The sequence below is a fragment of the Paramisgurnus dabryanus genome, chromosome 21, assembly GCF_030506205.2.
Source record: "Paramisgurnus dabryanus chromosome 21, PD_genome_1.1, whole genome shotgun sequence".
NCBI classification, from domain to species: Eukaryota; Metazoa; Chordata; class Actinopteri; order Cypriniformes; family Cobitidae; genus Paramisgurnus; species Paramisgurnus dabryanus.
In genome coordinates, this window is record NC_133357.1 from 6,159,766 (window position 1) to 6,180,711 (window position 20,946).

General features: G+C 37.2%; 2 protein-coding genes across 7 annotated transcripts; both read right to left on the bottom strand.

The window, feature by feature from the left end:
* Positions 1-1,871: 1,871 nt before the first annotated feature.
* Positions 1,872-13,256, bottom strand: LOC135750338 (cytochrome P450 2J4). Of its 2 annotated transcripts, none has more exons than XM_065269139.2 (10): positions 13,152-13,256; positions 11,922-12,127; positions 10,620-10,782; positions 10,397-10,546; positions 9,895-10,055; positions 8,043-8,219; positions 7,415-7,553; positions 6,982-7,169; positions 6,751-6,892; positions 1,872-4,164 (listed from the first exon to the last, which is right to left on the bottom strand). In XM_065269139.2, exons 2-10 carry the CDS (start codon positions 12,120-12,122, stop codon positions 3,989-3,991), a joined length of 1,497 nt encoding a protein of 498 aa, XP_065125211.1. In that variant the 5' UTR covers positions 12,123-12,127; positions 13,152-13,256; the 3' UTR covers positions 1,872-3,988. The 2 variants fall into 2 exon arrangements, with proteins under 2 accessions (XP_065125211.1, XP_065125210.1); XM_065269138.2 differs by having other exon boundaries at positions 13,037-13,185.
* A 110-nt stretch (positions 13,257-13,366) lies between these two features.
* LOC135750339 (uncharacterized) lies at positions 13,367-20,662 on the bottom strand. Of its 5 annotated transcripts, none has more exons than XM_065269142.1 (4): positions 20,289-20,662; positions 20,095-20,156; positions 19,491-20,014; positions 13,367-15,069 (listed from the first exon to the last, which is right to left on the bottom strand). In XM_065269142.1, exons 3-4 carry the CDS (start codon positions 19,933-19,935, stop codon positions 14,864-14,866), a joined length of 651 nt encoding a protein of 216 aa, XP_065125214.1. In that variant the 5' UTR covers positions 19,936-20,014; positions 20,095-20,156; positions 20,289-20,662; the 3' UTR covers positions 13,367-14,863. The 5 variants fall into 5 exon arrangements, with proteins under 5 accessions (XP_065125214.1, XP_065125216.1, XP_065125213.1 ...); XM_065269144.1 differs by having other exon boundaries at positions 19,491-19,805; positions 20,253-20,662; XM_065269141.1 differs by having other exon boundaries at positions 19,491-20,156.
* Between the last annotated feature and the right edge of the window lie 284 nt (positions 20,663-20,946).

A 20,946-nucleotide genomic window follows, 5' to 3' on the forward strand; every position in this document is an offset into this window, starting at 1 on the left:
ATGCAGTAGATGCTCTGCAGTGCTGCTACCTGTGATGTTATAGGTTTAATGTCGATCAGAAAACAACACATTTTACATTTAACTAACCAATCATTATGGTACATGTGATCTATTAGGCTACTCGTGACGTTCGCTTTCAAAGATTTAGATCGCGTATCAAACTGGCAAAGTCATGGGATTAAAGTAATCATGTTTCTTTACGTCATCCTCATTCAGGGGTCAGGTTCCGATACATAGGGATGTTAAACCACAAGCGAACTCATTATCCCTGAGCGAACCCACTGTCATTTAATTTCACTACTTGTCTTCAGACAAAAAATAATCACATGATATTCAAGATATTCAAGTCAAGATATTTGTGAAAGGAATTAATCTGCGTACTTAATAACAGCGTAGACTTGTTTTTTTTATGCACACTGGAAATCATGTAGGACTTTTAACTCCTCCCCTGACTGTAAGCTCTTGAAGAGCTGCGCAGATTGTTCGATGTATGACATCACAGTATCGCGAGAACGATTCGACACCGTGTGTGCTTATTAGTGAATTCATACATTATAATAAATATTGTAGTATACTTTAATGTACTATAGTAAAGTTAAAAAACACCATAGTATCTATTAATTTTACTACAGTATTTCAATCACAATAAAGATAACACCAGAATTTTAGCACCTTGTCTTGAAATGGACTTGAAATAGAAACGGGAATTTCTGTGACATTTAACGTTACCTAGGGTGATTTAGTTTATTTTTAAGATAATGGATACGTATAATATTACATAAAGTCGAATATAAATATATCATATAGTTTATTAGGTTAATACAGAGATTCATTCGGGCTCTGGTAAAATTGCCTATATAGGTCTATAAAACCGAAATACAAAAATATACAAAATATAATTTTTAACAAATTAATTGGAGTATAAAATCAAATTAACCAATAATAAGTTCTGGCATTTATTTTTCAGTGTTTGGCTGTTTAAGTGATATCATATAACTCATAAAATATAACATGCCAAACGTATCTGACCTATTTTAACTCGATCTCCTTGCTTACTAAAAAATAGGGTAATTATAATAAGTAATATATTAACTCACAAAATAAAGTATTATAAACAAAGCAGTAAATTAATTATAATAAGTAATATATTATTGACAAAATTATAGTACACTAGAGATAAAGCAATTACCTTATCTGTTATATGACACATGATTTTATAGCTTTGACATGATTTTTATCGCTTCATAATCAAATGTCTTCTACAAACACTTAGGTTATAAAAACATGTAACTGTGCATTGCAGTTTAGTAGTTTCAATGAAAAATCATGGTTTCAGCAAGTTTTAGTTTGCCATCACTTAAAGTCAATTCCCAAGAGACGAAAAACAAGATTAGAAACAAACTATATTATATTATTATTAATAATGTTTTTGGCATTTTTTGGGGGATTTCAGATGTGTGTACACACTGTATGTAAATAACTGTCAGTGGTTCTGGTGCTACAACATTTTGTATATATATTTAAAGGACTTACAACTGCAGAAAGCTGTTATTATTGATCAGTGTTTTCCACGTTTCTATTTTAAAGAAAATGCACAAATATACACTCACTGCTAGTTTGATTTTTGTGCTCATTTATTTGTTTCATGTGTCTCTACATAATATTGTTTACCCCAATAATGATTAGACATAAAACATACAGATACTCACTCAGCACTGCAAGCAGACGTCCTGATCTCTCTTCTAAATTCGTTGGTGTTTAATACACTGTATTTATATAACTTCTGTGACTTTACTCCTTGAGAACAGGTGGGTTTAGCTGAATGCTGTAAGATCTACTCATCAGGGTTATTATATAGCTCTGGCATGAAATGGTTCAGGTAAGTTTATTTGGTAACCACACCAATCAACCAGATGTTATTACATCACGTTAAGTTCAGAGACCATCAAGATATTTCAGTATTTTACGACAAAAGAAGCATGTGGAACCTTTGTACGCATCATCACAGATTCATCTACAGGTATATGCTATATACGTTTATGCTTATCAGCAACGGTGGTGGGCCTATTGGTCAAGTATATACTATAAGTAGATTTCTGACCTTTGGAATGAGATTTTCTGCAACTGTCTTTGTTTCTTGTAGGGGTAACAGGAGCACTATTTAAAAATGAACATTTATGTCACATCGTTTATAATCTTTTATACAACCCAATCTGAAGGCAACAGACAATCTGTTGCTAATAGCAAATCACAAAACTGTACTGAGTAATACACAGGAAGATTTAATTCATTAATAGAAATGAGACCGATAGCCCCAGAGATTGTGTATTATATGACTTCCCTAAATATAAAATAAAGTAAGAAATAAATGATGAAGACTTTAAAGATAATACCAACAGTATTAGTGTTTCACTTTCTCAATTCGCAAACTATATGATCTAAATAATATTTGACATTGAAAACTAGTAGGTCTCAAATTGTGTTAAAATTAGTATTCTTAAAGTACACAGATAGTCTAGACCAGGGGTTTTCAAACTTTTTGTGTGTGCGGACCACTATTTGTGATCAAGAATTTTCGCGGACCACCTCATAATACTCATAATAAAATATGTCTACACAAAGTCCTGAATTTATCTGCACCTCTAAATAGGCTTACTATATTTAGAGGCACTAGTACTAAAACTATAACTGGTCATCACATCAGTACAACAGATTCTTAAAAAAAAATATTTTTCTTAAAAAAATATATTATTTTATATTTTATTTTGCCTTTACACGGACCACCTGCAGTACCCTCACGGACCACAGTTTGGGAATGGCCGGTCTAGACTACTGAGGTCCAGGACCCCCAGAATACTTTAAGCAAATAAAGACAGAGCAAAACTGGAAAAAAGGCTTAATGTCGCAGCAGTTGTATTTTGACTTCAGTTACTGCAGTATGTCCCAGTACATGTTTTTAGCAGATAAATTGCCATTTGTATTACGATAGTTTTACTACAAATAAAATACCATGGTAAGACCATAGTAAATTTGTTGTTACAACAAATAAAAAGATTATGCTTAATGTAGTTAAAGCATGCTTCATTTTCGTAAGGGCAAAACATTTCATGTGTATTGGTAGATAATTATTACATCACCATGATGTTAAAAACAGAGGTAAGTAGTAAAGCAACACCAAAGAGTTTTTTTTACCTTAAAATAACGTTTCAAAAAAGTTTCAGTCGTTCATCCACTCAAAACAGGGTGAACTGCACTTTCACATTCACTTTGCAGCCCTCTATCGGCCAAAACCGCACTAATGAAGTTTCCAACCATCGAGTCGCGGTCATGTAGTTCGAGTAAAAACTACAAAAACTTGCTTTACGGCAGACCTACAACCCAATCAGAGCCAGCTTTGCTGCAGTAGGCTAAATTATTTACGACAGTGGTAATGGACAATTCCGCTTCCAACCTGTAGGGGGAGCAAAGAGCAAAAAACTCATTACTGTTGCTTTAAGTCTTTAGAAATGGCAAAATTTCTTGGCAAATAACACATGCCAGCTTTTGTCTGATGTTGGTGAAGTATTTTGCCATTCATTCTGTTTTAAACACACAACATTCAGTATTTACCTTTCTATTTTGTTGCCACTCTGGCGCGCTCATTTTCCAGTTGTGTTTTAGCGCTAGCAACATCTTTTCAAACATCTTTTCAAATTAGTAATTCTCAAACTGCTTGGCGGGCTGTTTAGAAGTGCCCAAGGGCTACATTTGGCTCACGGACCCTAGTTTGCCCACCTTTGATTTAGGCTACTGTAGAAACATGGTGGCAAATGAAGGTGATTGAGCAAGAGAACGATTTTCTATACCCTATACCGAAGACATCTTTAATTCGTTGACCAAAGGGTTCTGAAGTGGGTGTAGATGTGTAAGAGGTACTGGAAGTATGTCAGTGCAGAGCCAGTGACCGATCTTTATCAATTCTGCAATCTTGATGGGTAATAGCTTGATATCATCGAGGAACCGCACGTATCAGGTAGGGTAAAGGAGCAGAAGAGACACTAAGAGTTCCCTTCAGACTCAGTGGTTGTCCCTCAACAGACAGGAAAGTAAACTTCTGCATCAGAGAGGTGAAGAAGAGAAAGAGCTCCATACGGGCCAGCTGCTCACCTGGACACATCCTCTTACCTGTAAAACACAGTAAATCTGTTTACTAACTCGGTTTGATCTTAGTGTGGCATGTTCACAACTTTGCTTAATTGCCTCTGCAATGAATTTTGGCCATCGCAGGAGTTCTAAAGAGTGCTAAAAATATTTCAGAGCCGTAATGCAGTGGAATTTTCCTATGATGTAATTGCATTTCCAATAAAGATTTGCACAAAACTTAAGCGTTACTTTCTAATTTTCAACAAAAAACTATTGCGCAATGACGGCGTTTCCATTAACCAATGTTATGCAACTAAAACATAATTTTGTTGGCTCGCAATAAGTCATTTCAAAAATTGTGTACGACTTCATACGGTGCCACAAATACCGAACATGCGGATGGCATCAAAATACAGCGAGAGTGACTCGAAAGCATACAGAAGACTCGATTTCCGAATCACTCTCGTCGTATTTTGATGTCATGTGCTTGACGGTTCTTGTGATACCACAATTAGTCGCTAACACCTCTTCTATCTTATCTGCCAATCAAACATATTGTGCCATATTTAAATGATCATGTGACTTTTACGCACATCTGGTGACCTGAAAACGGTTTTAGTTGCAGTTTTTGTGATGTATTAGTTTTTTGAATTGCCTGAAAAATCACCTCACCCGAGCGTAAAAACTTTATGGGCCCTATCTTGCACTCAGCGCAATTGACTTTGTCAGTGACGAATGTATCATTCGTATTTTGCACCGGCGCACAGCGGATTTTCCCTCCACAGACGCACGTCAGCAAACTAGGGAATGAACTTGCGCTCCCTGGGCGGTTCAGCGCAAAAAAGGAGGCGTGTTCCGGCGCAAACCATCCCTGATGCTATTTTGCAATTTTTTAAAAAACAATTGCGCCACTGACCAAAAAAAACCTAGTCTAAAGTCAGTGGTGCAATGCGCGTGGTTCTTTATGCTATTTTAAGGTTGCATGCTTGACCATAATGTATAGTGTGCACAACGCGCAAACACTTTGCTTATCTAATCTACACAGATGCAACAGTTATTTTTGCAAATCATAAATTGTTACAATAAAAAATATTAACACATGAGATAAGGGGAATCATAGTGGTGAGCATTGTGGTGATAGTTTTTATTTATTGTGTGGCTGCGTTTAAAAAATTCTCATGCAAATAACAATTAAAATATTTTCATAAGAAACCTTAATGTATATGAACTTGATTTGTAAGTGTACTTTGGGGTTGGACCTTGCTTGCGTTTCTTGGGTCCGATTTCAAAGCCCCCAAACCCTTTCAGCGGTGAGGGTGGACACAGCGATGTCCTCTGCTGGCGTCAGGTGCTGTGTAGAGGCAGATCCACCTCCCGTTACACGGCGTGCCCGATTTATGCTGGCAAGCTTGGGATTCCCCCGTCTCCTGACATCATTGTAGCACTTGGCGCAACGATGGGGATGCCAGCTGATGAGACAACTGTGGCTATTTCCTCTCACGCCTGTTTAACCTACGCTGATTTGGGCGGGTTTCTCCTATCCCCATACAAAACAACTTCTCTATCTTTGACTGCTCTTACAAGAACCTCGATCTCCTCGGCTGTGAACCGCTCCTGGCGTGCGCCTGGTAAATCCGTCATAATAATAGCAACCCGCCATGGAACTTGCGCCCTTGTGTTTAGAGGGAATGTTGGATAGCGTTCTGATTGGTTTATTTGACGTTACGCCCAAACCACACCTATGAATAATGAACCTACTTCAGACCAACCCCTTATTGATTTGCGCCTGGCGCAAGAGTTATTTCTCCCGCCGGGAAAATAGCAACAGCGCCCAAGATCCGCCCACAAAGTCACTTGCGCTTTGCGGTTCGCACTTGCGTTTCAGATCGTTAAAATAGGGCCCTATGTGTAATTGTTGTGTTTCCATTGGGTGCATTTTTAATTTGCGCAATTTGAAGAGTAATGGCAACGCAGCTAGTCAATGCCCTTCAGTCGGAACGATAGGGACTAAAGTATGGCTACTACGTAGGGGTGCACAATATATTGTTTCAGCTTCAATATCGCAATGTGCACATCTACAATAGTCTCAATGCAGAACAAGTAGAGCATTTTTTGAAAGGTAAACTATTTCATATGCCTTTGCCAGTGTTATGCTATACCAAAACGGATTCAAATGGCAAGGAGAAATCACAGATTTGATAACATTTCACGCATCTAAAGGGTTTATGATAAAACTGACGCTTGGGTTTGCCAAATACTGACTTAATCTCATGTGTAATCAGAGTTTAGTGTTAAGTTAAGTCTTGCAAGTTTTTTTTTGTGAACGTCGTGAGCATCTCTTTTATCATACACCCTTGTGCAGCAAGCACTTATTTTGACAAAACACATGACGCAATGAACACATATTTTGAATTCGCCCCTCGGAAGAGAAGTCACCAGCCGTCATTGAGAGCTAGTACTTCCCATATGGAAATATACATGGTAGGAAGACAAAATATCACAATGCCCCCCGACATTAATTAACATGTTTGGCACAGTTTACAGTTTGGCTATGGATGATACCCAAGATGAGATAAGAATATATAAAAAAGAAATCTATTAAAAACCTATTTCATTCATCATCATTACCTATTGAAAAAGGAATGAAGTTTTCTTTCTTTAAAAATTTGCCGTTTTCATCCAGGAAATGTGCGGGGTTGAATTCATGTGGAGTGCTGTACTCATTCAGGTCCTGTAGAATCAGCTTTAGCAGGGGAAACACTATCACACCCTGTTACCAGACCCAACAGAGACCAGAGTAAATATACATCACTGACTTGTGAATACTGTGGTACAATGTTACATACATTATGTAAAGACCTTAGGAATGAGATGTCCGGCCACTTTGATGTCCTTGTTGGCCACTCTTGGAGGAGTGAAGGTAAGAATGTTTGCAAACCTCTGGATTTCATGGACCACAGCGTAAGTGTATGGAAGGTGCGTCCTGTCGTCCATCAACGGCTGCCGCGTCTGCCCGATCACCTGATCAATCTCACACTGGACTTTCTCTACATGAATATAAAGAGAAAAGCATATAATATACAGGGTAATTTGGTTATTGCAATCCCTTTCTTACATCAGAACAGTAAAAAGTAAAGCTGCAAAAAAGGTTGTGCGTTCGATTCCCAGCGAAGACATATACAGATGAAAATAAATGCACATGATCAGTTTACCAACGCTTTGCATATTACACCCAAACATCCATTAGGTTATGACAATCGTTTTTTTTTTTTTTTAATGACTGACATCCCACCTTGCACATCTGGATATTTAACCATGAAGAGTAAACCCCAGATGAGAGTGTTGGAGGTCGTTTCTGTTCCTGCTGCGAATAAATCCACCGCACAGTAGGAGAGGTTTTCCTCTGTGAATTCTGCCTCACTGTCAGTACACTGCCAACAACAGAAGAGGAAAAATTATTCATATGCATAAAAAAATTTAATTTTACAAAACACACTTTCAAGGTTAATGTAATGCCCTTATTAACTAAATTTGCATATTATGTTTTTGTGGTATAAATGTAGTTTTCTGTGAAGTCACCGTTCAGGTGCTCATTCTTTGCTTCCGGGTACAATTGACCCAGTTTAACAAAAGTTATTTCTCTACACAATACAATTTATGTTCTTCAGATCCTTGCCAATGACCTTATGTTGTAGAATTGAATGCATGATAAAATTAAGATTAGAGATGCTGCTTGACTAGACCTATCAAAAAAGTTTTAGATGTATTTTGATCCTGAATTATAATCCCAATTACATTTAGTTTGTAATAATAAAGCACAACACTCTTTATAAAGGTGGGCAGACGGTGTCCTTACTGCTGATAAAATTTGCACAAATTCCCCTAAAGGAATTCAAATACATGATGATATCCAAACTCACTTTTTCAATCTCATCCAAATAACAGTCAATGTAATCTCTGGGGTTGGATGGATCTCTCTCCTCTTTATGTTTCTCGATCTCCTCCTGAACAAGGGCCTTGAGTTTAGACATACTGGAAAATGCAGTCTGATGTTTGCCAGGTAGCAAAGACATCACGGTGGGAAACTGATCATATAACTGTGAAAAGAAAAAAAAAAAATCAGTAAACAACTGGCACTACCACTTTTAGCATAGTTTAGCATAATCCATTGAATCTGATTAGACCATTAGCATCGTGCTAAAAAATAACCAAAGAGTTTCGATATTTTTCCTATTTAAAACTTGACTCTTCTTTAGTTACATCTTGTACTAAGAACGATTGAAAATTAAAAGTTGTGATTTTCTAGGCCGATATGGCTAGGAACTATACTCTCATTCTGGCGTAATAATCAAGGACTTTGCTGTTGTAAAATGGCTGCAGCAGGCGCAATGATATTACGCAGTGCCCGAAAATAGTCCTCTGCTATTAAAAGTTACCAAGGGGACTATTTTCGGGCACTGCGTAATATCATTGCGCCTGCTGCAACCATGGTATAACAGCAAAGTCCTTGATTATTACACCAGAATGAGAGTATAGTTCCTAGCCATATCTGCCTAGAAAATCACAACTTTTATTTTTGCGTCTTAGTACACGATGAAACTACAGAAGAGTCAAGTTTTAAATAGGAAAAATTTCGACTCTTTTGTTATTTTTGAGTGCGATGCTAATGGTCTAATCAGATTCAATGGATTATGCTAAAAGTGGAGCTGAAAAATGAGCTTATTTTCAAAAAGAAGTGGAGTGTCCCTTTAAAGGCACCTAATGTTGCATTAAAATATCCAAAAATAACTACCAGAGTGTTATGGGTTTTGTTCACTTGTGTAATTATCCCAAATGTTTTCAATAATCTTTGAATTCAGAGAATTCGCCCCTGTATAGGGTCGCTTGTCAACAGTGTTATCTTTATTACATGTAACAGTAAATTTTGTTTATTAAGTCATCCATGAACATGATTTGTGCAACCTGATCTCACAAGTTTCAGTGGTATAGTCACGGAATATTTTGCTCATTTATCCGTGTCATTGTCACGGATCTCCGCATTTTTCCGTGTCCGTACCACGGACTTTCTCATTCGTGTCAGTTTTACGTATTGGTTACTCAATTATTTTTCCTATTTTTAAACCATTGTCGCTTGGGTTTGGGGTTAGATTTGGGGTTTGGTTTAGGATGTCACTTTAACTATTGGTTTATACTATTTTTTCCAGATTTTTAAACAATTGTCGCCTGACGTTAGGGTTAGGATGTAATTTTATGTAACAGAAAGTCGTTCTAACCCCAAGCCCAAGCAACAAAGATAAGAAAATAGGAAAAACTATTAAGTAACAAATAAGTTAAACTGACACGGAAAAGAAAGTCCGTGGTACGAACACGGAAAAATGCGGAGATCCGTGACAATGACACGGATAAATGAGCAAAATATTAAGACTATAACACGGAAATTTGTGAGATCAGGCTGGATTTGTAAGTCCTTTCATCGATTTCTATCAACATTGAAGGTGACGCCTACAACTTCCTCCCATCATTCCACGCTCTTTAAACAGCGTCATCAAGCTACGCCGCTGTTGACATTTGGCGACCTCTAATGGCGAAAATTACATATTGTGCATTTAAAGTTGAAATATGTATTGGTTTGAATGTTAAAATACTGTATTCCTAATAAAGTGTAATGTGTAGTGTCAGTTATCCGCGGAAGCAATTTATCTGATTATGGTAGTGGCACAGATATAACACACATCTGGTTTTAATATCTACATATGTCATTTAGTCTCATACCCGTCCCCAGTTTGAGATTGGCACCTGCAAGATGTCATCTATATACTTCAGCATCAATTTGAATTTATGGTCACCATACTCAAACCTGTGACCAAACACTAGGCCAGATATGATGTTAGACACTGCAATGACCAAAACATGATGAGGGTTGAAGGGCAAACCTACAACAACAGAAAAAAGGGCCATATGTAAGGTTAGGAGGTTGCATAACACTAAAAACTACATGCACATGCATTTAACTTCTGCTTTGTCCTTTATGGAATATATTTATTTATAAAAGAAAGAAAAGAAAACAGATTTATATAAACTAAAGCCACAAAATTCATTTTAAGCTCATTTGACCTTCAGAAAGACACATGCATGTTGGTACTGTGGCCTGTAGAGGGAAGCATGGACCTAAACATGCTTATCAATTGATTTCAGCACTCATCCTATGCATTGAAGCAATAATGCATCTCATTGTGATTTTAGATATATTAGCCGGCTTGTGCTTCTCGCTGACCTCGTTCACTCTGTATGGTCTCAATGAGAAAGCGACACTCCTGCAGGATGGCGTTTTCTAGAGTTTTCTTCCCCACACCAAAGTACCTCAGTGTGGACACAGCAAAACGCCTCTGCTGACGCCACAGATGCCCATTAGACATTATCAAACCTACAGAGAAGCAAAACATTCAATTCAAGGCAAAAATTAAATGTTGGTGTATTAAGCTGTTTTGTTTTCGTACCTTTTCCATTAATGAGTTTTTCACTTATAGGGAAGTACGGACGGTCCGTGAAGATGTCCGCCTGGTCCACAAACGCCTCTTTGAAGCTCTTGTATCCAGTGAGCAGTATATAGGGTTGACTTCCAAAGAAAATCGTGCTTACATCTCCATAGCGCTTAGCAATCTGAATTTCAACATTCACAATTCCTTATTTATATTGGTGATCTCGCATTAAACATTAGCAAACATTGAAAAAATGACATTAAAGCATAACAGTTACAAAATATCAAAGCAAGTAGCATATATAAATAAATGACACTGAAGGTTTTCTCAAAACTAATTTTATGTTTCTGAGCCATATTTTGCAAAGAAGTTTAAAAACCTGGTGGTGTTAAGAGACGTTTGCATGATTTTAAAGGAAAACACCACAGTTTTCAATATTTTACTATGTTCCTACCTCAGCTTAGACGAATTAATACATACCAATCTTTTATCAATGTGTGCGCTTAATCTTTGTACTGTGCCTTGTGAATTTGTTAGCATTTAGCCTAGCCCCATTCATTCCTATGGCTCCAAACAGGGATGAATTTAGAAACCACCAAACACTTCCATTTTTTTCCTATTTAAAGATGGTTACATGAGTAGTTACACGAGTAAGTATGGTGGCACAAAACAACTTTTGTTTGGAGCCATAGGAATGAATGGGGTAAGGCTAAATGCTAACACATTCAAGAAGCGCTGTACAAAGATTAAAAGTGCACACATTGAAAAAAGATAGTTATGTATTCATTCATCTAAGTTGTGTTAAGAACATGGTAAAATATTCCTTTAAGTGGATGTATGACATAATTTACTTCAGTTCAATGTTGTTTATCTAAACTATGGACATGTTTTTCTAAAAGTATCCAAATGCAGGGTTCCCACTCTAAGCCAAATGTCAAACTCCCTGATTAAAATGCAGAATATTTTATGACCTATGTCCGGGATGCCATGAGCTCACCTGAGTTTATAAACATTTAGCTTAAATGTCTGAAATGAGTAAACAATGTTAATAAACAGCTGATTTGATTGTAATCTCACTCGAAGTCAGTGGAGCCGAGGACCTGGAAATGGCATTCCATCTTCAGCTTATCAAGCGGATTACATTTTGATAAATGGAAACTAAAATTTAAAGATACAAACAAAAATTCCCTGATTTTCATTGTCTGGAATAGACTTAAAATTTTGACTTTAAAATTCCATGATATTCCAGAATTTCCATGACCCCTGGGAACCCTGCAAATACTTTTTAAAGCCACTGTATTTGTTGAAACAGATACATACCTTTTGAAAGGAGCTTAATGGATCTTTAAAACCAATATTCATCAAGTTTCCAATGAAGGGCAGTGGGAAGGGACCAGGCGGCAAGTTCTTTGAATGAACATCCCACAGATGTTTCACCAACAGCAGAACGCACAGAAATATCAAGACTCCTTTCACATCAATCCAATGACCCATCAGATGTGATAATGTCTGTAATGTCATGTTGGCTGATACAGATATCATTAATATTACACACATGAAGTACTCGAATAGGTATAATTATTACTGTTAAAAAGTCTTATTTAACTCCAAGCAATACAATCTTAATGGTGTTAACTAAATAACTCATGCACATATTACATTCAGAAGGCCACTTTGTTGATTTATGCAAAACTCCCAAATAATTTCTGGAAATGAAATGCTATTCTTTACTAATGGGGGGTAAAGTTGATAAAGGATTTTCTCTCACACTGAAGAGTCAGTAAGTCAGTCAGTCAGTCCCATTAAGGAATAATAGTACAACATTTTCTACTATTTACACAAAACTGGGATAGGAGTTTATAAATTTAAGAAGGGGAAAATACTTTTAATTATCATACAGTTCTCAATGAGGAATTCATGCCTAATGAATCAATTCATGCAAGAAATTATTTCACGTTCTTAAGGTTGTAAAAACTGAGCCATAACTTATAGCTGTCTGCTATGACAAAAACTTTTATTCTGCAAATATTAGTCGCGAATATAATCGTTTGCAGAATAAGTTTTTGTTTAACTTACATAATATATATGTGGGTGTACTGTGTATAATAATTATGTGTATATAAAACTATAAATGTATGTAAACTTTGAGACTTTTTGCAACTCTACTCTCAGGTGCACATTGCTTGTAAAGAAAGCACATTGTTTCAAATGTGCATATTGTCATAACAAACGTGTTTGTCTGTCTAATGCCGCAGATAACACGTTACGCAGCGTATAAAATCGTTAACGTTAACTAACAAACATAATCTTTATAGACTGCCATAGACTGATTTTTAGAGCAAGGATTTCCAGATTCCAAACATTATGCACTAAATGATTTACTCTTTGCCCCCTAAACAAATACAAGAGTCGTGAGTGAAAGAAAGTAGACTTACTACAACTTCAACTTTATCAGCACGCGAGTTTACAGATCAGCAACAACAGAAGCAAAACCAGCAAATGTCAAATAATCAAAGTATAACATAAATCTAAATCAGGATGTGTACTTACACAATGATATTTATAGATAAAACAGCAGAGCGAAGTACAAAGCACGAGCACGGAACTGCGAAATGTTATTGTCGTGACGTCACTTTGCTCCTTCCTCGACCCCGCCCATTTACAAAACGTTTCGTAAGTTAACGCTTTGATAATCAATAGTATAGGCAGGAGTGAAAATAGATATTTTTACAATTGTAGGGTAATGGTAAATTAAAAAGTACTGAAGTATTTTATTGTTTATTTATTCAATGCGTTGTGATTGTTTAAAGAGGAATATATTTAAAATATATTTAGGTGTTATGTGTTATACAAAAATACGAACCAATTTGCAAAGTACTACATGGTTTAAAAAAAAATCATACTCAGTGTCTAACTTGTAATAGAGCATTTTTATGCTGATATTATGTTTAAATTTTGGTATTAAAAAAGGAATAATAAAATAATAATAATAATCATTACAAGTTTAAGCAAGTTCATTTAGATAAACAGTACGTCACACATTTATTAAAGTGACCTTTTGTGAAATTATTATTATTATTATTATGAAATATTGTTAGATGACAGTGCATGACTTAACCAGACACAAGGATTACAACACTTTTTTGCATTATGTTTTGTATATGCGCCATACCATTACAATTAGGCAACAGAGGTAAAAAAAACATACAATACATCGTATTTATTAAAGAAAACACACAAAAGAAATAAGGGAAAGTGAAAAGAGCAAAAACTGTACCTAGTTTTACTTCTATAGCCTGAGGTCTCAGTTTCATTTCACAGGTATTGAGCTAATATCATATAGACTTATATAACTGTTTTTATACCTTTTCCAGATGGAAACAATTGAAAGGATCAAACCAGACAAAATCTTCAATATCCATTTTTTGCACATATTGATTTTAATGCTTTACAAATGTGATATTTTATAACCACTGCACAGAAGAAACAATACACTATAAAACCTGAACGTATAGCCCTTGGTTGTGAAGTAAACAGAGGTATGAATCATTTCAGATCATCTGTCAACACATAACATAAATATCATTTATAAGTGTTTTTAAGTTTATGTTTTGTTTATATATATTTTGAGTGAATAGTGTGTAGTACTGTATTACAAACATCATTTTAGATGACAAGCTTTTGTGTTTTCATCACTTTGCCACTGTGGATTATCTACAGGTTTTTTCAGGTCTAAGGATCAGTAAGTGATCTTTATTATTCCTGACATTTCAAGGATCCTTTCGCCAGAAGTCCATTAGTATTTATGTTTTTCAGCTGATCGCAGAAACCTAAATGATCTAATAACTGCAAATACTATGAATTGGCTTAGAAAACTGAAACTGATCTGCCAAAAGGCAAGGAGGAACAGCAGAAATCTATCCTACAGTAAATTCACAGTGCATGTCTCCACAAAACAAATATTATTTGATAAGACTGATGTGATTGATAAACAAAAGTTTCTTTCTGGTTTCAGGTGCACATCCATATACTGGAAATATCCAATCTCTTGCAACACTCCAATAAAAAGTTCACAGATGTGTCATATAAGTTATTTGTGAATGGTTTGATGCCATGTTCTTTCTGTTCCTTCATCCCAGAATAAACCTTCCACAAAAAAGTCACACAGCTTCACCGTGACGCCTCTTAACGTCAAAGACGCTGATCAACCTGAAGCAAACCTGCTCATTATAATCGACAAATCAAATTAGACTTTTCTTTAATTAGGTTCCGCTGTAACCTTCATGGTGTAGTTGTGAGGTCTCATCAATGGTGACCACCAGATCTCCAGGCTTTAAGATGCCCGAGGCGTCTGAGTGATTGTATCTGATGCAGTGTGTGTCCATTGTATGAGGCAGTTCATTCATGCTAATGCAGTTTACTTCACTCTTACTCCGTCTGTCATTAGATCGAGGCCCAAACATCCACTCTGGTAAGAGACAAAGAGGATGAATTAAGGTTCATATGGTGGGAAAATGGATGAGTTGATATTTAAAATATTTTTTTTATTGAAATTAGAGATCTGTTCTAAATACGGTTTCAATCTGTCAATATGTATACAAATTAGTAGTAGACTTTTGTGTAAACAACTTAAAACTTCATGACTGCAAATGCTATACCTACATGTCACATTTGATACATCATTGTGAAATAATTACTGTGAAAAAGATTTTGACAGAGAGCGCTGTCAGAAAGCAAGTACAGGACACACAACAACATAAACAACACAGGTGAAAGGTTAAACTGGGATACTCTGGATTGACAGAGGATAGAAATTTCACCAGGGTGAGATAAACACACAAACTTATTGACAATATGTACTGCACTCAGACATACACATTATAACCAGTGTTGAGGAAAGTTACTTTTAAAAGTAATGCATTACAATTTTAAGATACTCCCCAAAAAAGTAACTGATTGCATTATAGTACTAATTAGTAATACTAGTAACTAATTTGTAATAATTAGTAACTAATTACTAATTAGTTACTTTTCATGAAAAGTAATGCTTATGTTACTTTTGCGCTACTTTTTCTTACTTGGCTAAGGCTTGATCTCTTTCAGGCCTCGTAGATGATTTTTATTAATCGCAAAAATGTCAAGCTCTGGCCTGCCATCTCCATTTCTTACTCAAACTGTTCCCGCTCAGGCGTACAGAGTGCATAATTCTATGTTAATATGTTCAGTTTAAATACATTATTTTATTTTTAAATTGAATTAATTAAACTGAAAAGTAACTCGCATTACTTTTTAAAAAAGTAACTCAAATATTAATGTTATACTTTACTCGTTACTTCAGAAAAGTAATATTATTACGTAATGCACGTTAGTTGTAATGCGTTACCCCCCAACATTGCTTATAATGCTGCGTTTACACCAGCCGCGGTAGAGGAGGCAAGCGCGGGTGATTTACATGTTAAGTCAATGCAAAGAAGAGGCATCCTGCGGCGCGGTTTACGCGTTAAGCGTAATGCGCTGAAGGGGCGGATGTTTGCGTTCCGTGCGAATTGAGCGTTGCCGCTCTGAACTTCTGCGGATTTCTGCGCCGCGTTAACCAATCAGGACCTTGCTGTAGTAGTGACGCGATAACAGGAAGCGAGCGTGGTGGCGGAGTCTCAGTGGAGTCGCAGAAGGCCCTCCCATGACGCGAATTTCCGTGTGAATTTCTGACTAGAATTACATGCAGGGCTTTTACGCGCGAGTGCACTCAAATGTTCAAGCGTCCAACTACGCGCGAATAGCGCGTTTTTCTGCCTCTACCGCAGCTGGTGTAAACGCAGCATAACACTTGTCTTTAACTAAAATTTTCTAAAATGATTCACTCTTTCTTATTCAATGGCATAAAATAAGTTGTAAATAGCCATGACTTGTATATTCAGACTATGTTCATGACAAAAACTGGTTAATCCATACACAAGTTGATCCAGGCAAATTAATCCATACATAGGTTAGGGGAAGGTTATCTCCAATTCACCTAACTTGCATATTTTGGCCTGTGGGAGGAAAACTGTGTACCCATAGTAAACCCACGCTGACACGGAGAGAACATGCAAACTCCACACAAAAAGGCCACCTGACCTAACCAGGGCTCAAACCAGAGACCGTCTTACTGTGAAGTAACAGTGCTGCTAAGCCACTGTGTTGTCTCCACATTTGCTTTTAAAGGGGTCATATTATGAGATTTTTTTAAGATGTAACATAAGTCTTTGGAGTTCCCAATAGTGGATATGTAAAGTTTCAGCTTAAAATACCCCACAGATGATTTATTATATCATGTTAAAATTGCGAGAAAAAATGTGCCATTTTTGGGTGTGTCCTTTAACACAAGGGAAGTCTGAGTATAATTTCTCTACTAGCTCCCCCTAGTGTCTGGGAGTAAATGCTTTCTAAATCTGAGACTTTACAGACTGAAGGACCCCGGGTCGGATACAGCGAAGTGGGGTATTCTTCCTACAGACAGTAGGGGCGGGCGAGAGAGTCTTAATTCGTCATGTAATGAGTCATTTAACCATATACCGACTTACGAAGATGATTTATTAACATAAAAATGCTGCCTTGTGTCCCTTTAAAATGCAAATGAGCTGATGAAATGCAAACACAGATCGCCATGATGGTGGATTGTAGAAACTGTAACTCAATTGTGCTGTCAATTATTTTCTCTCTCCCTCTTTTTGTCTGCACTGAATGGCAGTGCCGTGGTTGAATATAGTAGATTAAGGGGCGGTATTATTGTAATAAGACTATACTGTACGTCACAAAACAGGCAAAATCTGAATGACCTATTTTTTTACATTCTTGCAGAGAATGGTTTACCAAAACTAAGTTACCTGGTTGTTATTATTCATGTTTCCTAGGTTGATAGAATCACAAGAGACCCAATTATAGCACTTAAACATGGAGAAAGTCAGATTTTCATGCTCTTTTCATGTTCATTTTAATAAAACAGAAGTTGGGTAAATGTCACAAAACATGTCAACATCATAGATCATTTTGGAAACCAGAATTTAAAAAAATAAATGAGAAATTATATTTAGCTTTTTGAAGATGAAAAAAAAAAACATAATTCCAGTAAACAATTGTGATATACACATACGTGATTCCAGGCTGTTGTCTAATATATATTTATATGTACATGTATGCATTTAAGTGACTTACAGTGCACTAAGGTATACTTTTTTTACAGTATGTGTGTTCACTGGGTTGGAACCTATGACCTTTACTCTGCAATAGAGGGGCAACTAACCCTAATAATTAATCCATGTGTGTATTAGTGTTAATCGACTGCTACACTAATTGATTAACAACACCAATGTATCATCTAAGTGCTCTAATCCTCATCATTCAGTCTGACTGCACTGTGCCCCAGTCTAACTGAACACTTCATTTGTTTAGACCCGTGACTGACACCACCACCCTCAGCTACACCGTGCCAAAAGCTGCGGTACAGGCATTCCCCTTTGACTCAGAAAGCTGCAGCATCCCGGAATTAAGATGAGACGATACGAGAGCAGCGATCGGTCCCACCGAGTAAGACTGAAGGGCATTTCAAACCAAACTGAATGATAAACAGTGCTGTGTGATGTCAGGAAAACTTCCCGTACACGAGCTTCTGCCAATCAGATGGAAAGCACTAAAAGCAATTCGGTTTTAGTGATTGGTGTAATGAAGACAGGAAGAATATATTTGTTTTTGCCTACAGGTGTTTTCGTATACCCATCACTCTTCTACATCTTCTCTTGAAGCTGAATGATTTGAGGTATCAGAAATAGAGAGAGAGAGAGAGAGAGAGAGAGAGAGAGAGAGAGAGAGAGAGAGAGAGAGAGAGAGAGAGAGAGCAAGAGAGAGAGAGAGAGAGAGCAAGAGAGAGAGAGAGAGAGAGAGAGAGAGAGAGAGAGAGAGACTGGATAGTAAAATACAACATCTAAAATCTCCCCAAAAAGACAATCTTAACATTTAACCCTCCCAGGATGACCACAAATGCACAGAATACATGGAAAAAAAACAAGTGCTTGGTGTATCTAGAGATTTCAGAAAAATCTCAAAGGATTTTTGAGTGGTTATGTTCTCTCGTGTGTGTGTGTGTGCGTGTGTGTGTGTGTGTGTGTGTGTGCGTGCACGCACGTGCATGCGTGTGTGTGTGTGTGTGTGTGTGTGTGTGTGTGTGTGTGTGTGTGTGTGTGTGTGTGTGTGTGTGTGTGTGTGTGTGTGTGTGTGTGTGTGTGCGTGTGTTCCTCCTCTGCTTCATTGCTTCGGGTACATCAAGGTCTTTGAAAATGATAATGAAAAATTTAATGTTTTCTGTTATTATATTCAGGATACTCAACTGAAGTTTGAAAGAAACATTTTTTGAAAAATGATTTTATTTGGTTGTTACTTTTAATTACGTTTGTCAGCTTTGGAATAATGAATGGATGGACAGATGAATGAATGAATGAATGAATGAAATCAATCAATCAATCAATCAATCAATCAATCAATCAATCAATCAATCAATCAATCATTGAAATGTGAAATTGCAGTGTTCAATTGATGTCTGCTTTAGAGGCAAGTTTAGCATTTACTATAGATAACTGTAGTAAAAATCATGGTTAACATTAAAGTAGTATATAGTTTATCAATTGATTTAGTGCTACATATAGAACAGTATAGTATGCATTAACCAAGTTATTACTATAGTATACTACATATAATTTACTACAGTATACTATAGTGAAATACTAAAGTATTTTTCATGTGGGAACCACAATCATCCAACACACAGCAACCTTAACACCACATTTTCAGAATCATGCTTATCTCATTACGCATTATATTTCCAGAAGGGCATCACCATTTCCAGAACGGACTCACCTACAAATTCATGCACGAGATCCTTCACCAGGTGACCCACGATCGCGTAAGCCACGGCCACCACCACCAGCGCGGCCATGACCAAGTACAGGACCGCTTTAGGCAGCTGAATTGAGCCCCTTGCCGGTGTCCTGTAGTCGGTATACTGCTCGTCACTCTCCGAATATGAGTACTGGAAGATGTGCTCCAGCCCAGACGTGTGATTGGAGTCAAGCGGCGGGTGACTGGCGCTCATGCCGCGCAAGTCGGGCTCCAGAGCCGTCACCATGGTGCTCGTCATCGCCTCCACCCGATCCATGCTTCGATTGACAAATCCTGCGGATTTATTCATAAGGGGCAAGATTTGGGAAAGAAAATAACTCCAGTCTTTGATGGCTGTGGTGTTACATAACATGTCTTTGGACGCAAGCTTGTCACTTCGGGTGGCGGTGACCTCCGGCGGCATCACCGTGCGTGCGCAAAACTTCAGTTTATCCAAATGTGGGTACAAGTGTTCTCGGGCGTAATTTGAAGATGAGTTTGCTCTGGGTGAATGTTCATTTTCTGTAATTAACATGGGGTGTTAAAATATACATGAAAAAGTATCATAGAGATTACAACATACCTGCTCGTCAAATTAATGCGTCTTCGTTCCCGAATTCATCTGGGGTTGTTAGGTATACATTTCTGCATGAACATATTTGCGAGAATTATTCGTGTCCAGAAAAAAGTTAACGGTATTTAATAAATATCCATTGGAACATTGTGGTATGTGAATCATACATGGTGACAGACTGAATGACAGAAATTACACCGAACCTCCAACCCGAGCTCCTGCCTTTCAATAACGCTCTTCGGAAAAGTCGAGGTATACGAGTTTGATATTCGCGTCTATAAAAGTCTTTAAGAGTAATAAATATCCATCAGAAGATCACTGTCGCAAGCCGCACGTCAAACACGTCCACACAATGCACCGTGCACGCGTCAGCATTTTCTCATGAGCTCCAAAGACGCGCGTCAGTTCTGTACGCATGGAATGGAAAATTTAAGCAGGAGCGCGCCCGCGCCACCACTGTCACGTTCGAAATGGGTTGACCTGGAAACCAGCGCGTGCGGTTTACGCGTCCCTTCACGATTCTCCGCACGCACCGAGAGCGCGCGCTAATGAAGGGAACGCGGTGAGGTGAGAGAGTGTTTCCACAAGCAGGCAGATTCAAGGTTTAACTTTTACGCAGCACTTCAGACACGTGCGTGACCATAACTGATCGTTCTGCACTGAGCTGGAGTTGTGTTTTTTTTACATCATTCATTCATTTGACAAGTGAAAGGAGACGTCACTTTATGTTTTAAATAGTTGAAATTAAGTATGCAATAGGAAGTATACAATAATATCTTTTTTTTTTTTTGCACACAGGTCTCATTTCCTCCAGCCCATGCTGATAATACATGAGAAGATAGGTTATTTGACTGTTATATT

Bases quoted from the DNA above. Each gene is read 5' to 3' on its own strand.
- LOC135750339 (XM_065269141.1), bottom strand. From the start codon at position 20,046: ATGTTAATTACAGAAAATGAACATTCACCCAGAGCAAACTCATCTTCA. The intron at 15,070-19,490 runs GTGAGTCCGTTC...GTCTCTTACCAG, and splicing joins TCTCGTGCATGAATTTGTAG to AGTGGATGTTTGGGCCTCGA.
- LOC135750338 (XM_065269139.2), bottom strand. From the start codon at position 12,122: ATGACATTACAGACATTATCACATCTGATGGGTCATTGGATTGATGTG. The intron at 10,056-10,396 runs GTCAGCGAGAAG...CTGTTGTTGTAG, and splicing joins GACCATACAGAGTGAACGAG to GTTTGCCCTTCAACCCTCAT. The intron at 8,220-9,894 runs GTATGAGACTAA...TTCTTTTCACAG, and splicing joins CAATCTCAAACTGGGGACGG to TTATATGATCAGTTTCCCAC.